The sequence below is a fragment of the Triticum urartu genome, chromosome 6A (assembly GCF_056163025.1).
Source record: "Triticum urartu cultivar PI428250 chromosome 6A, HENAU_Tu73, whole genome shotgun sequence".
NCBI lineage: Eukaryota > Viridiplantae > Streptophyta > Magnoliopsida > Poales > Poaceae > Triticum > Triticum urartu.
The window spans coordinates 590,943,435-590,958,722 of NC_141878.1; the positions used below are offsets into that span (position 1 = coordinate 590,943,435).

A 15,288-nucleotide genomic window follows, 5' to 3' on the forward strand; every position below is an offset into this window, starting at 1 on the left:
TCCCATTGTATTCCATACCACTTGTGGATCTTGTTATTTTCTTGACCTTGTCTAGTGTTTTCTAGATATAGTGAAAGTGGTGATCCCACCTCGTGCATTTTGTATTCAAATGCAAATTCTCTATAATGCACTAGTCTTGGGGGAGCTATCCTATTCTCTATAAAACACTCATCTTGTGATCCTTATCAAGTGTGTGTTTGTGGAAGGCAAGCCATTTCTTTTTGGTGCTTTGTGCCATCATGAAACTTTGTAGAGGGCTTGGTTTGTTTGGAACCATTCTCTCTTTTGGGAGTTTGACATCTTTCTTTTTGAGTGTATAAATGGATATCTCATTCCTTGATGTATCTTTTATGGATATCCTCCAAGTGATGATTTATTCATTTGGTATCTTTTCTTTGCTTGGTATTTTCTTTGTCTTTTGGTCTCGGTTCTTGAAAGTCTTGAGCATGCATTTTTACTTCTTGTAGTTTCTTTGGCATGTTTTCTTTCTTTGACCCAATGTATAGGGGGAACTCCACCAAGTCTCAAATTGGATGAGATGTGCATGAAATTCATTTTCATATCTATATGCACATATTTATGTGGAGTTTGTCCTATGTGTTGTTGGTTCTCTAACTCTTTGGTCCCAATAAGTTTGGGTACCATTTTGTTTGTGTTGTTGTTCTAGGAACAAGTGGAGATGCATTGGATGCTCGGCTCACTCACAAGGAAGGTGGTGTCACCATGTGCTTATTGGAGTCAAGCTAGGATGATTAATGAACTACTATCTACCTTTAATTGGCATCTACTACATCCATCCAATGGTATCTCGGTAACAAGTATCATCATCTACTTCATGCACACATTTCTTGCATCAACCTTTCGTAGGTTGTATCATGGCATGTTATCCATTCTCTCTTGTGATACTTGTTTCCTTTCTCAAAGCATCCCAACAATGATGTCTTGTTGCTAGTTGTGATGTCTTTGATGTTCGTGTGGTTGGAATTCATTTATAGGCAATAAGACCATATCTAGCCTTGTGTTATGCTCTCAAGCAAATATCTTATTGGTATATGTATGACTTCCGTTTGGATATCTTGTTCCTTCATGTTGTAACTATTTCGGGTGTACGTCCTTCTTTGTAGATATATATCATCATGATTTTGTCTACCTAGAACCTTATACACTTGAGAGAAATTACATCTCTAGATGATATCCTTTCTTTCACGCCCACCTTGTCTTTCTTTTGTTATTTCTTTGGTGGCTCCGTGAAAGCTTTTGCCTTGAGTGCGTGTCTTATCTCGTTGCATCTTGATGCACTCTTGTGTGGTGAAGATTACTTTCCTCATGCTTATCTTTACGAGGCTTTTTTTCCATCTTAATTGGTATCCCTCGTCTTGATGAGGCTTTCATCTTGTATCTTTGCCACGGGTTGTCACAAGCATAGGTTCTTTATATGCTTATTAGTTAGCTTGTGAACCCATTTGCTAGTTGTATGTGGGAATGATAGGCCTTGCACTGTGTTGCCTCATTTTTTCAAGACTTTATTGATGCTTAATGCTCATCCGTACATTAGTCTTCTCAAGTGCATTGCCTTGACTCACACACATCATTTTGGTTGAGCCCATTCTTAAGTTGCCTTTTTCACTTATTGCTCAACCTCGTGTTTGTTACATGTACTAGGCTTACTTTCCTATATGCTCACTTGCACTTGTTGTAAGTTTCCATTGATTTTGGGGGAGCTATGATCCTATTTTGTGCACTTTGTATCCAAATACAAAAATTCTTATGTGTGCACAAATCATGGGGAGCTTCTCTAGTTTCTTTAGAACACTCCTTTGCTCTTATCATAATATCCTTTATTCATGTAGCTCGTAGGATCTTTGGCCTAGTTGGTTCAATTGGTATCTTTTGATAGCTTGCTTCAATTGGTATCTTTTGATTGCTTGATTGCTTGTTTCTCTCTTTGTTATGTCCTTGTGGCATATCATTCCTTTAGCAATCTTGGTGCCTCAATATAGTTGGTCTTCCTCCAAGTATTACCGTTGGATATGTGTATTGCATTCCACTCTCTTGTTGAGAAATACACAATTTATGGAGGAACACAATTTATATTGGCCTTCTATGCTTTTCGCCCATTTTGGCAATCGATGCCAATGGGGGAGAAGTTTCAGAGAGTTTTGTGGAGAAGTCTTCAGAGTTTTCTTCTTGCTTTGGTTTTGTTCCTAAGCATTTGCATCTCATACACATGCATTATTGGTTGTTTCATTTCTTGGTGATGCATAATTCCTTGTATAAACTCTCGTGAAAGTGATTGTCAGCAATTACCAAAATGGGGGAGATTGAAAGAACATGCGGTGCCCCCATGTTTGGTTTTGGTAATTGATGACAATCTCTATGGACTAATGGTTTCCTTGAGTTATATTTGAAGGTTTTGTCCATAGGCTTTTCTTGGAGTACATGTGTTGGTTTCAAGGAGAGTTTGTGTCGACCAAGGTGCTATTCAAGGAATTATCCAAAGATTGGTCATTTGAGAGTTGAGCTTATTGCAAGCATGCCTTGAAGAAGAAGATTGTGTGATCATTCATGTTTACCTTCAAGACATCATCCAAACAAAGAGAGTTGGAAAGATTCAAGGTTGATCAAGACTAAGTCAAGAGTGAATCAAGTTGATAAACTCACAAAGAGTAGAAGACGTACCGAGAGGGATCAAGTGATCCCATGGTATGGTAAGCATTGTCCATTGCACTTTTGTGTACTAACCCATGGTCTATGTGAGAGTCTATGTGGGGTTAGGTACGTGTCCATGGGCTTGCGTCAAGAGGATGATATCATACAACCCATGGGGAGGATGACATCAAGTGGTGATCGTCATCAAGATTGCCATGTGCAATTTCAAGTGGAGAATCACGAAGAGATCAAGTGCTTGAAGCTTGTCATCCATTGTGGTATCAATGGACTTGTGAAGATGTGCCGAAGAGTGGCTCACCCATAGTGGAGTATGGGGGAGCAATCATCTAGTCTTCATCGACCCAACGCAATCAAGAAAGGTGGTCCATCTTGAGGAGGACAAGATCGTCATCATCTAACTTAAGTGGATCATGTGCAAGGCAAAGGTTTGCCCTTGATAGGTTTTCTATTTCACCGGTCTCATGGTGATAGTTGGGAGACCTGGTTATAGGATCGATAGTCGTACTATCAAGGGGGGCTCTCAAGTGAGTAGCTTGATCGTATCGTTCGTCGAGAGCTCTTACCATTGCATCCTTGCATCATGTTTCTTGGTTCTTATTTGGTTCTCTTTGTGAGTCTTAGAGCTTATGGTCATCTTGATGACAAACTTGGTTTCATCGAAAACGGAGTTCGCATGCGTCTTCTATGATGTTTTCGGTGTTGGAGGTTTTACCGGTCTTTTCCGAGGAAGGGTTCTCACCATTTTCTTATGGGCCTTTTCTCATTTCCTTCTTATTGATATTTCTTTGGAGATTGTGTTAGCCCTTGTCGCTAGCTTTCCAACAAACTTGGTTTCATCGAATTCGGAGTCCGTTTGCAGAAGTTATGGCTGTTTTTGTAAAGGCTACAGCGGTACTACCGTGGCTAGAGCGGATGTAATTTTTTACTACCGCTCCAGAGCAGTACTACCGCGGCTCCTGAGCGGTAGTACCGCTCTAGAGCAGTACTACCGTGGCTCCTAAGCGATAGTATCGCTCCGGACCAAAATCTCGTGTTTTGCTCAGCGGAAGTAGGCACGGAAGTATTTTGTTTGTACCGCTCGCAAGCAGTAGTACCGCTACCATTTGCGGTAGTACCGTGAGGTCGAGCGGTAGTACCGTGAGGACGAGCGGTAGTACCGCTCCGGCGGTTCTACTGGCCTTTTGCCTCCTCGCTGTTGTTTTTCAAAGGGGTACTTCCGCCCTTGGAGCGGTACTACCGCTCTGTGCGGGCTGTGAGCATAACGGTTGGATTTTTCCCCACCTATAAAAGGGGGTCTTCTTCCCCAATGAACCTAATCCTTTTAGCTTGTGTTCTTCCCCCATTGTTGACCTTCTTCGAGCTTGCTAACTCTCAATCCCTCCAATGATTCTTGCTAGTTTTTGAGGGAAAAGAGAGAGGAGATCTAGATCCACGTTTCCACCAATCACTTTCTCCTTTAAGTGAGGGAAACCCCTTGGATCTAGATCTTGGAGTTCTTCGTGTTCTTCTTTCGTTCTTCCTCTCATTTTCTTCCCTAGCATTAGTTGCTTTGGTGGGATTGGGAGAGAAGGACTTGGGCACTCCGTGTGCCCTTGCCATTGCATTTGGTTCATCGGTTTGAGTTCTCCACGGTGATACGTGGAAGTGAAGTTTGAGAAGCTTATTACTCTTGGGTGTTTGGGCACCCTAGAGCTTGTTCCTCTTGGGTGCCTTGGCACCCTAGACGGTTGGTGGTGTTCGGAGCTTAATCATTGTGGTGTAAAGCTCCGTGTAAGCGTCGGGGTGTCCAATTAGGTTGTGGAGATCGCCCCGAGCAATTTGACGGGTACCGGTGACCGCCCCCAAGGGTTGCCAAAGTGTACGGGTTCGGTGACCGCCCCCAAGGGTTGCCATTTGTACGGGTTCGGTGACCGCCCTCAAGGGTCCCTTAGTGGAATCACGGCACCTTGCATTATGCGAGGGCGTGAGGAGATTACGGTGGCCCTAGTGGCTTCTTGGGGAGCATTGTGCCTCCACACCGCTCCAAACGGAGATTAGCATCCGCAAGGGTGTGAACTTCGGGATACATCGTCGTCTCCGCGTGCCTCGGTTATCTCTTACCCGAGCTCTTTACTTATGCACTTTACTTTGTGATAGCCATATTGTTTCTTGTCATATATCTTGCTATCACCTAGTAGTTTATCTTGCTTAGCATAAGTTGTTGGTGCACATAGGTGAGCCTAGTTGTTGTAGGTTTTGTGCTTGACAAATTAACCGCTAGGTTTATTCCGCATTTGTTCAAGCCTAAACCGTAATTATTTTAAAACGCCTATTCACCCTCCCCCCTCTAGGCGACATCCACGATCTTTCACCTTTTTCTGTTGGCAGGCGAGGGGCTCTCTTGCTTGCTGAAATCGGATGATCCGAATGCTAGCATGAGGGGTCTTAAGGTGGCACCGGATGCTCCCAAGGTAAATCATTTGCTCTTTGCTGATGATAGTCTATTGTTTTTTAATGCTACACCTGAGATGGCAACTAGGGTGGATTCTTTGTTGCGCCGTTACTGTGATGCTTCGGGGCAACGCATCAACAAGGACGAGTCTTCTATATTTTTTAGCAAGGGTTGTACGGACTCTTTGAAGCATGAAGTTAAACAGATCCTTGAGGTCCAAAATGAGCAGCTCTCCGATAGGTACCTTGGCCTTCCGGCGGATGTGGGGAGAGCTAAGGAGGGTTCTTTCAAATACCTAAAGGATCGAATATGGAAGCATGTGCAAGGATGGATGGAGAAATCTTTGTCCGCGGGTGGCAAGGAAGTGCTTATTAAATCTGTTGCCCAGGCGATTCCTACATATTCCATGTCTTGTTTCAAATTGCCACGGGGCTTATGTCAGCATATCAATGGCTTGTTGAGGAAATTTTGGTGGGGATGAAAGAAAGGGGAAAGAAAGACTGCCTGGGTCTCCTGGGAGGTCATGTCACAACCAAAGTGTATGGGAGGTATGGGTTTCCGAGATATCGAGCTCTTCAACTTGGCGCTACTTGCCCGGCAAGCCTGGCGCCTCCTGACTCAGCCTGCCTCTCTCAGCGCTCGGATACTTAAAGCAGTATACTTCCCGTCCACATCAATCCTTGAAGCAGAAGTGGGTAAGAACCCATCACAGGTCTGGCGTTCTATAATTGAAGGGCGTGATGCACTAAAGCTTGGCCTTGTGAAACGCATTGGATCGGGAGAAGACACCAACATCTGGCACGACAATTGGATTCCCCGTGATTTCAAGCTGCGACCGGTGTGCCCTGAATCTCCGGATCCTCCTCAACAGGTTTCAGAACTAATAAACCCTGTCACTTTTACTTGGGATCACACACTGCTTCAGGAACATCTGTACCCGATGGATATCGAGGAAATCCTCAACATCCCGCTCAGCAGCAACATGCGGGAGGATTTTTGGTCGTGGCATTATGAGCGTAAGGGGATTTTCATAGTGAGCTCAGCGTACAGGCCACTCGCCTCGACAAAGCAGCAGCGGACAGATTGGCTTGAACACAATGACGGGCACTCTAACGCCAAAGCAGACAGCCGTTCATGGGCTAAGTTATGGGGAACACATGTTCCCTCAAAGGTGCAGGTTTTTGCTTGGCGATTAGCGAAAACTTCGATTCCAACAGGGGCTGTTCGTAAGCACAGAAGCATGGCTGACTCTGCTGAATGCTCGCTATGCCATGCGGAGGTGGACACTTGGCGCCATTCTCTTTTTGATTGCCATATGGCATGCTGCGTATGGGCACTTGTGGATGAGGAGATCACAGATACAATCATCTCCAACCGGACGGAGGACGCCAAGCTATGGATGTTCTGGTTGGTTGATACCCTACCGACGGCAGCCCTCGCGCGTGTGCTCGTAACGATGTGGGCAATCTGGTGGGCGAGACGCCGAGCTATTCATGACGACCAGTTCCAGAGCCCGCTTAGCACCCATGTCTTTGTAAACAAATTTATGGCAGAGCTGGACCAAATCCCAGAGAGAGGGGCATGTACAAAGGATCTGCACACGCACTCAAGGGACTTGCATGCTATTCCCAGGGGCCTGCATGCAACGCCGAAGGACCAGCATGTAATTTCAGGACAAAAAGCGGGGCTGCTACCGCAGCCCGCATGGCTTTCGCCGGATGCTCACGATGCCAAGATAAATGCAGATGGCGGCCTGTCAAAAATTGGGGACAAGGGTGCCTCTGCTGTAGTCTGTCGAGACAAGCGTGGAAACTATCTAGGGGCCTCTGCCATCATCTTCAAGGGCCGCCTAGACCCAGCAATTCTCGAGGCTCAAGCATGCAGCGAGGCACTAGCACTCGCCACAGATCTTCACATCCAGTCCGTATGTGTGGCCTCTAATTGTCTCGAAGTTGTAACAAGGATAGCTGACGATTCTCCATGCAGTTTCTACCCAATCCTGTAAGATATCAAGCAACAGCGGAAGAACTTTAGTGATGTTAAATTCATTCATGAGAATAGGAGACACAATGGGGAGGCTCATGCCTTAGCTAAGGCTGCTGCATCTCTCCCTCCCGGGCGCCATGTGTGGCTTTCCTCTTTGCCCGACATTATCTGTATTCCCATGTCTTTGAACGTCTAATAAAGGATACATATTCCGCTCAAAAGAATGTATGAGGGTGGGCCGCCTCATCCTCCCTCTAATCTGATTAACGCAAAGTGCAAGATTTAATCCATGCATGCATTCATGTCATATGATTTCCGATGAGACACCTAATTTAAACAGAGCCATGAATCTTACCTATTCCTGCTGTGCACAGAAGGGTTGAATGCCTTGCTCTCGCATGCTGAGAAGAATGGGAACATTTCAGGGGTTAAAGTCTGTAGAGATGCCCCACAAGTAACTAATCTCCTCTTTGCGGATGACTCGTTGATCTTGATGAAAGCCAACCAACATAATGCGGCGGCCCTGAAATCAGCACTAGATTTATATTGTGCGGCGTCGGGACAGCTGGTAAGCGTGGAAAAGTCTAGTATTTTCTTTAGCCCCAATACAAAGGTAGAGGTCAGAGAACACTTGTGTACAATGCTCAATATAATGACGGAGGCCCTGAATGACAAATACTTGGGCTTGCCAGCAAATGTGGGCGTTGATAAAACAGACTGCTTTAAATTTCTGATTGAACGTATTGTTAAGAAAATTAGTGGTTGGAAGGAAAAACTACTATCTGCCGGGGGGAAGGAGATCCTGCTCAAGGCTGTGATCCAAGCCATACCTACCTATGCAATGTCGGTCTTTAAAATTCCTAAAAAAAATTGTAAAGGAATCATTGACGCGATAACGCATTTCTGGTGGGGAGACGAGGAGAACCAGAGGAGGATGCACTGGATGGCCTGGTGGAAAATGTGTGTACCAAAAACCCAAGGAGGAATGGGATTCCGTGATATCCACTGTTTCAACCTGGCTCTGCTGGCCAAACAGGCATGGCGTCTCCTTGATAATCCTTATTCCTTGTGTGCCACTATTCCAAGGGCCAAGTACTACCCTGATGGCGATTTGCTGAATTCCAAGGCAAAACATGGTGCTTCCTTCACCTGGCAAAGCATTATGGCAGGCATTATTACTCTGAAACGCGGCTATATTTGGCGAGTGGGAAACGAACATAACATCAACATTTGGGAAGATGCATGGATCCCAAATTGTGCCACTAGGAAGATTGTGACTCCTAGGAGGGGACAATTGTTATCAAGAGTGGTTGATCTGATTGACCCTGTTTCCAATATTTGGGATGAGGACTTGATTAGACAAACTATGTGGCCCATTGACGCTGAACGGATTCTTAAAATCCCTCTTTCGCAACATAACATGTCAGATTTCATTGCTTGGAGTTATACGAAAAATGGTATGTTCTCGGTACGGTCTGCTTATTTCGTGGAGTGGAATGATCAGTACGGCAGTAAACTAAAACACTCTAACGGGATGGGGCGAACCACAACTAACCCTATTTGGTGTCAGATATGGAAATTATCCTGTCCAGCAAAAGTCAAAAATTTTATATGGCGTACGTTACATGGCACTCTCCCATGTCGGGCAACACTTGCTAATAGACACATAAAGGTCTCGCCCCTTTGTCCTACTTGCTCTCAGGGTGTAGAAGACACGAAGCATATGGTTTTCCTATGTAATAAAGCAAAGGAGGTTTGGAAGAGGCTAGGAATAGATGAGATTATTGATAGAGCTTGTGAGGTTGATCGTGCTGGAGAGGCGATACTGGAATACCTTTTAGTTCTTCCAGATCAAGATTTGCGTATTATGGGGTACCAAAATATACGAGAAATGATAGCTATTTCAGCTTGGTATCTATGGTGGGAGAGAAGGAAATTAGTGCACAAGGAAACAACTCAGAATGCAACTCAGATATCAATGGGGATCATAGCCCTCACATACAATTTTGTAAATGCATCATCTTCAAAGGCGTCCATGAAAAAAGGGGGTTGGTATTGTCCCCCAAGGGGTTTCGTGAAACTCAATGTTGACGCCTCTTTTGACCATGACATGCTGAAGGGTACGATGGGGGCGGTTTTGCGAGACGACAAAGGTAGGTTTATTGCAGGAGGAAATGAAAAGATTGACCATTGTGCGGATGTTCTGATGGCAGAAGCTTTAGCCCTCAAATTTGGACTAACACTAGCGCAAAGGGCAGGGTGCAATCGCCTAATCATCAATTCAAATAATTTGGAGGTGATTGAGACCATGCAGGATGGAGGACAGTCAACGGGTGCGGCAGCGGCAATTTTCGATGACTGCTTCCACTACGCATGTGATTTTATCATGACTAGATTCGAACATTGTAATAGAGAGGCAAATAGAGTAACACATAAACTTGCTAAGTTAGCTAGATTTTCTTCAACTTCAGATTGGTTTGAGAAGCCTATCAATGAAATTGTACTCTTCCTCACAAACGATGTATTGGTTATTTCTAATGAATAAAGTTTCGTTTTATTTCAAAAAAAACAGAGCCATGAATCACCACATTTCCTCTGTTAATCCTTTTCTGCAATTTTCCACTCAGAGGGGTAAAACACAAAGCTCCATTCTTTCCCATCCGGGGATCGAGAGAGAGTTCGTCGTGCGCGTCTGACGAAGTCCGCACCAGAATCGATGGCTGTCAGTCCTTCGACGATCTGCATGCGCACACCAACGGATCACACTCGGAACGCTTCCTTGAGGTCACCGTCGTCGCCGGCGCCGGCGTCCCCCTGAACCAGCTGCTTGCTCTCGCCGGCCCACGCGCTGATCCGTTCGTTCGCCTGCGCCGCCTCGTCCTCCCAGTCCGTGTTCCAGATCACGGCGAGCAGGACCGCCGTCTGCAGCGCCGTCCCGCAGAGCATCCCGGCCCAGATACCCTGGGGCCCGAGCCGGAGGAGGTAGCCGAGGCAGAACCCGAGGGGGAGCCCGAACGCGTAGTAGCATCCCAGGTTGATGTACGCCACCAGCGCCTGCCACCCGCCGCCGATGGCCACCCCGGAGATCACCGGCTGCACGCTGTTGAGCACCATGGTGACCGCCAGCAGGTAGGCCACCTTCCCCACGGCGGCCTGCATGGCCCGGTCCCCCGTGAAGAGCGCCGCGAAGCTGTTGCGGTAGGCCAGGATGAGCGCCATGGCGAGCAGGCCGATGAGCAGGGACTGCGCGATGACCGACGCCACGGCGTGCTTCGCCGCGCGCGGCCGGCCGGAGCCCAGCTCGTTGGACACGCGCACGCTGATGGCCGCGTTCAGCCCGATGAACAGCATCGCCTCCCACCCGTTGAGGTTCATGCAGATGGACACGGAGCCCACGGCGATCTCCGCGTCGTCGAGGTGGCCCGTGAGGACCACGAGCACCATCATGTACCACACCTCCAGGCAGAGCATCACGGCGGAGGCCAGCGAGAGCTTGGCGAACGCCCACAGCCCCTCGAACGCCTTCCACGACAGGCCGTCCCACCCGCCGCCGTCCCCGCACCACCGCACCACGTACACCACCTGCGCCACGGCGATGCCCCACGAGGTGACGTCGTAGGCCGCGGCGGCGCCGGCGAGCCCCCACCCGAGGCGCGACATGAAGAGGTACAGCATGGCGACGTGCGCGGCGAGCGCGGCGAGGCTGATCCAGGCCAGCACCATCACCTTGCTCTGCGCCTGCAGGAACTTCTGCGTGGGGAAGGTGAGCGCGAGGGAGAACATCTGCGGGAGGATGCGGAGCGTGAAGTCCCCGGCGGCGCCGGCGATGGCGTCGTCCTGGCCGAGCGCGCGCAGGATCGGCGTGGCGAAGACGTAGAGCGGGGAGAGCAGGACGGCCGAGACGGCGAGGATGATCCACGACCGCTGCATGTACACGCCGAGCGCGCCCAGCTGGCCGGCCCCGTACGCCTGCCCGCAGAGCGTCTCCAGCGCGCTGCCCATGCCGAGGAGGAAGCCGAAGGAGAAGTTGGAGACGACGGAGAGGCCGACGGCGGCGGCGGAGAGCTGCAGGTTGCCGAGGCGGCCGGCGAAGAGCTGCGTGGCGGAGTTGACGCCGTAGAGGCAGAGGATGTTGAAGGTGATGGGCGCCGCGATGACCCACAGCCGCTCCGCCTCCCGCACGAACGCCTGCCGCGCCTCCGCGTAGCTCCTCGGCGCCGCCGCGTCCTCCTCCGCGACCACGGACGGCCTCTTCATCAGCAGCGGCGCCTCCATGAGGACCATGACCGACCGACCAACAGACTCTGCTCGACTCCGACGACGTACGACTGAACTGAGATGAGCAGCTAGGTAGCTAGCTAGCTCCCCGGCCGTCACCTCAGCTACTAGTCGGGTCGAGACGTACGAGATCGATCGGTCTGGCCGCCATTGCCCAGGGCGCTCACGATATATATACAGGCGGCCGAGGTAGGTGAGGTGAGGTATCGAAGTGGGTTTTTGGTTGCGATCGATGGCAGCTAGCAGCTGCTGCAGCAGCACAGTGCGTCGACCGGGCATGGCGGAAACTAGCGAGGGCGGGCGAGACGCGGGAGGTCGTCGTACGCGACGCATCCGCTGCATGTGGATTCCGGCGCAGGAGGTTGACGGAAGGGACGAACCGACTATAGCTTTAATTTGTTTGTCACAAAGGCATGGCTCATGTGAGTGATCAGATCGTAGAAACAAGAGTTGGTAAGGCAGGTAGAGGAGCATGGAAGTGACGCGGATTATGTCTCTTTCTCTCGAGTCGTGACCATGTCCTCCCCCGTAAAAATGCTAAGTCACTGTCACGCCGTAAGAGCATCTTCAACAGCTGCCCAAGACGCAGCGCGCCGATCGCCTGTTTTTGCGCGACACGTGGCGCTGGCTCCAGCGGCCGCTGTAAACTTTAGCGTGCCGTAGCTTCAACAGACACTGCAAAAATGCAACGCGCGTGCTCTCGCACAAACAATATATGTACTCCGAACAATATAAAAAAACATATGCATAGATAAAATAGATAAAAAACGATATACAGATATTTCACAATGCATATATGGTTCATCATAGCATAGATAGAAAAAAAAACGAGTGCAACACGATAAAAACTACTACAATACAACTAGACAAAACTACGGTGCAACTAGAACCTACTCCGAGTCGTCATCACCATTCTCGTTGATGTCGTCCGAGGTATCGAGCCACACGTCTTCCCAACGAGAATCGTCTGAGTCGAGAAACGACCCCCACCTGCGTTAACGAGATTGCACTGCGCCTCTGCGAGTGCATTCCGCCGACGCCTGTCGGCCCGCTCCGCGTGACGCCTTGTCGTCCTCTCCGCCCAGAAGGCGTTTTCGTGGACGACGTCCTGCGGGTAGCGCCAGCGCCACTCTGCCATGGCTCGCTCGTCCTCGGCGATGAGGAGGCGGCGCTGCCGCCGACGGTGTTCCTCACGGTCCTGACGAGGCGGAGGGGCTACGTCCTGCGCCTGTTCGCGCGTGAAGACGTCGTGAAAGTTCATCTGCGTGCGAGGCCTCTGCAGGCGCCATGCCGCCACGTCGTACGCGCGAGCGGCCTCGTGCGCAGTCTCGAACGTGCCGAGGCCGAGGCGAACGTCACCGGACCGAATCTCCACGTAGAAGGCGCCGGAGGGGCGCTCGCGGACGCCGCGGTAGCGCGAAGATCCCCGGCGGCGCGGCGGCATGGTGGCGCAGTGGTGGCGCGTTGGTGGCGGGGCGAGGAAGCGACAGAGAAAGCAGAGGAAGCGGGAGGAGTGTGCGTGGCAGTGTGGATAGCGATGGGAGGCCGCGTGGCGAGCGCCGCAATTTATAGGCGCGCCGGAAGCGGTGCGCCAAATCTAGCACACGACCGCCCGCTTTCTCCTGAGCGCGCTAGTTTCCCGCCTCCGCTGGAGCACGCGAAAACGTCCCCCGCGCGCTAAAATGGTAGTTTACCACGCGCGCGTATTGGCGCCGCTGTTGGAGATGCTCTAAGAATATCTACAGCCCCAAATCCTGCCCCCTATACATCCGCTCCGGACCGGACCGCCCCTCATATGCCCCGCCTCGCATACCTTAAATCTGAACTCTTAAATACATACAAATTCATGCACGCCCATCCAATGTCACACGTAAATAACAAATATTAGCAACAAAAATACACAGTTCTTACATAAAATTGATGTCAAGTGCACAATTTAAATATTAGCTATTTAGTTTTCATTATGGGTCCACATATGTTTCATACAATCACTGAGTAGCTACCTGTGGACCTAATGATCTCGAAGATTCTGATGCGTCTACAGAAAGTTCATAAACTGATTTGCATCTTGATCTATCGGGATTTAGACTTGTTCTCCACGCATTTCAAAATCATTGATTTAGGCTACCTCATAACCCTCATCGTCGACAATTATATTGTGCAAAAAAACACAACATGTCATTGGCTGCCACAAAGTTTCCGATTCCCACATCATTGCAGCTCCAAGAACAATTCCCCAACGAGCTTGAAGCACTCCGGGTGCTCTCTTCACATTCTTCCTAGCTGCTTCTTGCATTGTTGCAAAGTGACTTTTTTGTTGCCTTGTGGTTCGGATATAGTCTTCATAAATGCCGCCCACTGAGGATAGATGCCATTGGCAAGATAGTATCGCATGTTGCGGTCACGGCAGTTCATAGTGTAGTTGCACGGCGGCGATTCCCCATTACAAAGCCTCCTGAACACGGGAGATTGTTGAAGCACATTGATGTCGTTATGAGAACCCAATATTCCAAAGAAAGCATGCCAAATACATAAGTCATGTGATGCCACTGCTTCCAATATGATGCTGACCTCTTTGGTGTGACCTTAGTACATTCCATGCAAACCTTTAGGGTAGTTCTTTCATTACCAATGCATGGAATCAATTGATCCGCTGAAAACCCTCTTGCCTCTCCAGCAGCCAACAATTTTTATGTGTCCTGCACGTTTGATTCTCCCAGATACTCTACTCCAAACACCTGGAACACGGCGCGGGCATGTTGGGGAACGTAGCAGAAATTCAAAATTTTCCTACGTGTCACCAAGATCTATCTATGGAGAGACCAGCAACGAGGGGAAGGAGAGTGCATCTACATACCCTTGTAGATCGCTAAGCGGAAGCGTTCAAGAGAACGGGGTTGATGGAGTCGTACTCGTCGTGATCCAAATCACCGATGATCCTAGTGCCGAACGGACGGCACCTCCGTGCTCAACACACGTACAGCCCGGTGACGTCTCCCATGCCTTGATCCAGCAAGGAGAGAGGGAGAGGTTGAGGAAGACTCCATCCAGCAGCAGCACAACGGCGTGGTGGTGGTGGAGGAGCGTGGTGATTCAGCAGGGCTTCGCCAAGCACCGCGAGATATGAGGAGAAAGAGAGGGGTAGGGCTGCGCCAAGATAGAGAGGAACTCGTGTCTATTGGGCAGCCCATACCTCAACTATATATAGGGGAAGGGGAGGGGCTGCGCCCCCACCTAGGGTTCCCTCCCTAGGGGTGGCGGCAGCCCCTAGATCCCATCTAGGGGGCGGCCAAGGGGATGGGGAGAGGGAGGCGCACCAGGATGGGCCTTAGGGCCAATCTGCCCTAGGGTTTGCCCCCTTCTCCTCTCCCTTGCGCCTTGGGCCCTTGTGAGGGGGGCGCACCAGCCCACCTGGGGATGGTCCCCTTCCACACTTGGTCCATGCAGCCCTCCGGGGCTGGTGGCCCCACTTGGTGGACCCCGGGACCCTCCCGGTGGTCCCGGTACGTTACCGATAAACCCCGAAACTTTTCCGGTGACCAAAACAGGACTTCCCATATATAAATCTTTACCTCCGGACCATTCCGGAACTCCTCGTGACGTCCGGGATCTCATCCGGGACTCTGAACAACATTCGGTAACCACATACAAACTTCCTTTATAACCCTAGCGTCATCGAACCTTAAGTGTGTAGACCCTACGGGTTCGGGAGACATGCAGACATGACCGAGATGACTCTCCGGTCAATAACCAACAGCGGGATCTGGATACCCATATTGGCTCCCACATGCTCCACGATGATCTCATCGGATGAACCACGATGTCAAGGACTTAATCAATCCCGTATACAATTCCCTTTGTCTATCGGTACGATACTTGCCCGAGATTCGATTGTCGGTAACCCGATACCTTGTTCAATCTCG

The 15,288-nt window shown here is 49.6% G+C and overlaps 1 protein-coding gene and 1 pseudogene across 1 annotated transcript; both read right to left on the bottom strand.

Moving 5' to 3' along the window:
- Positions 1 to 9,615: 9,615 nt before the first annotated feature.
- On the bottom strand, positions 9,616 to 11,542 carry LOC147966788 (protein DETOXIFICATION 35 pseudogene; annotated as a pseudogene).
- Positions 11,543 to 12,255: 713 nt separating this feature from the next.
- Positions 12,256 to 12,809, bottom strand: LOC147966789 (uncharacterized). The gene is made up of 2 exons (XM_087530961.1): positions 12,430 to 12,809; positions 12,256 to 12,355 (listed from the first exon to the last, which is right to left on the bottom strand). The coding sequence occupies exons 1-2, from the start codon at positions 12,807 to 12,809 to the stop codon at positions 12,256 to 12,258; spliced, it is 480 nt and encodes a 159-aa protein (XP_087387087.1).
- Between the last annotated feature and the right edge of the window lie 2,479 nt (positions 12,810 to 15,288).

What these genes read in the sequence shown, in the direction of transcription:
- LOC147966789 (XM_087530961.1), bottom strand. Translation starts at nt 12,809, where the DNA reads ATGCCGCCGCGCCGCCGGGGATCTTCGCGCTACCGCGGCGTCCGCGAG. An exon ending in TGGGCGGAGAGGACGACAAG is followed by an intron (nt 12,356 to 12,429) that starts GCGTCACGCGGA and finishes TCGTTAACGCAG; the next exon opens with GTGGGGGTCGTTTCTCGACT.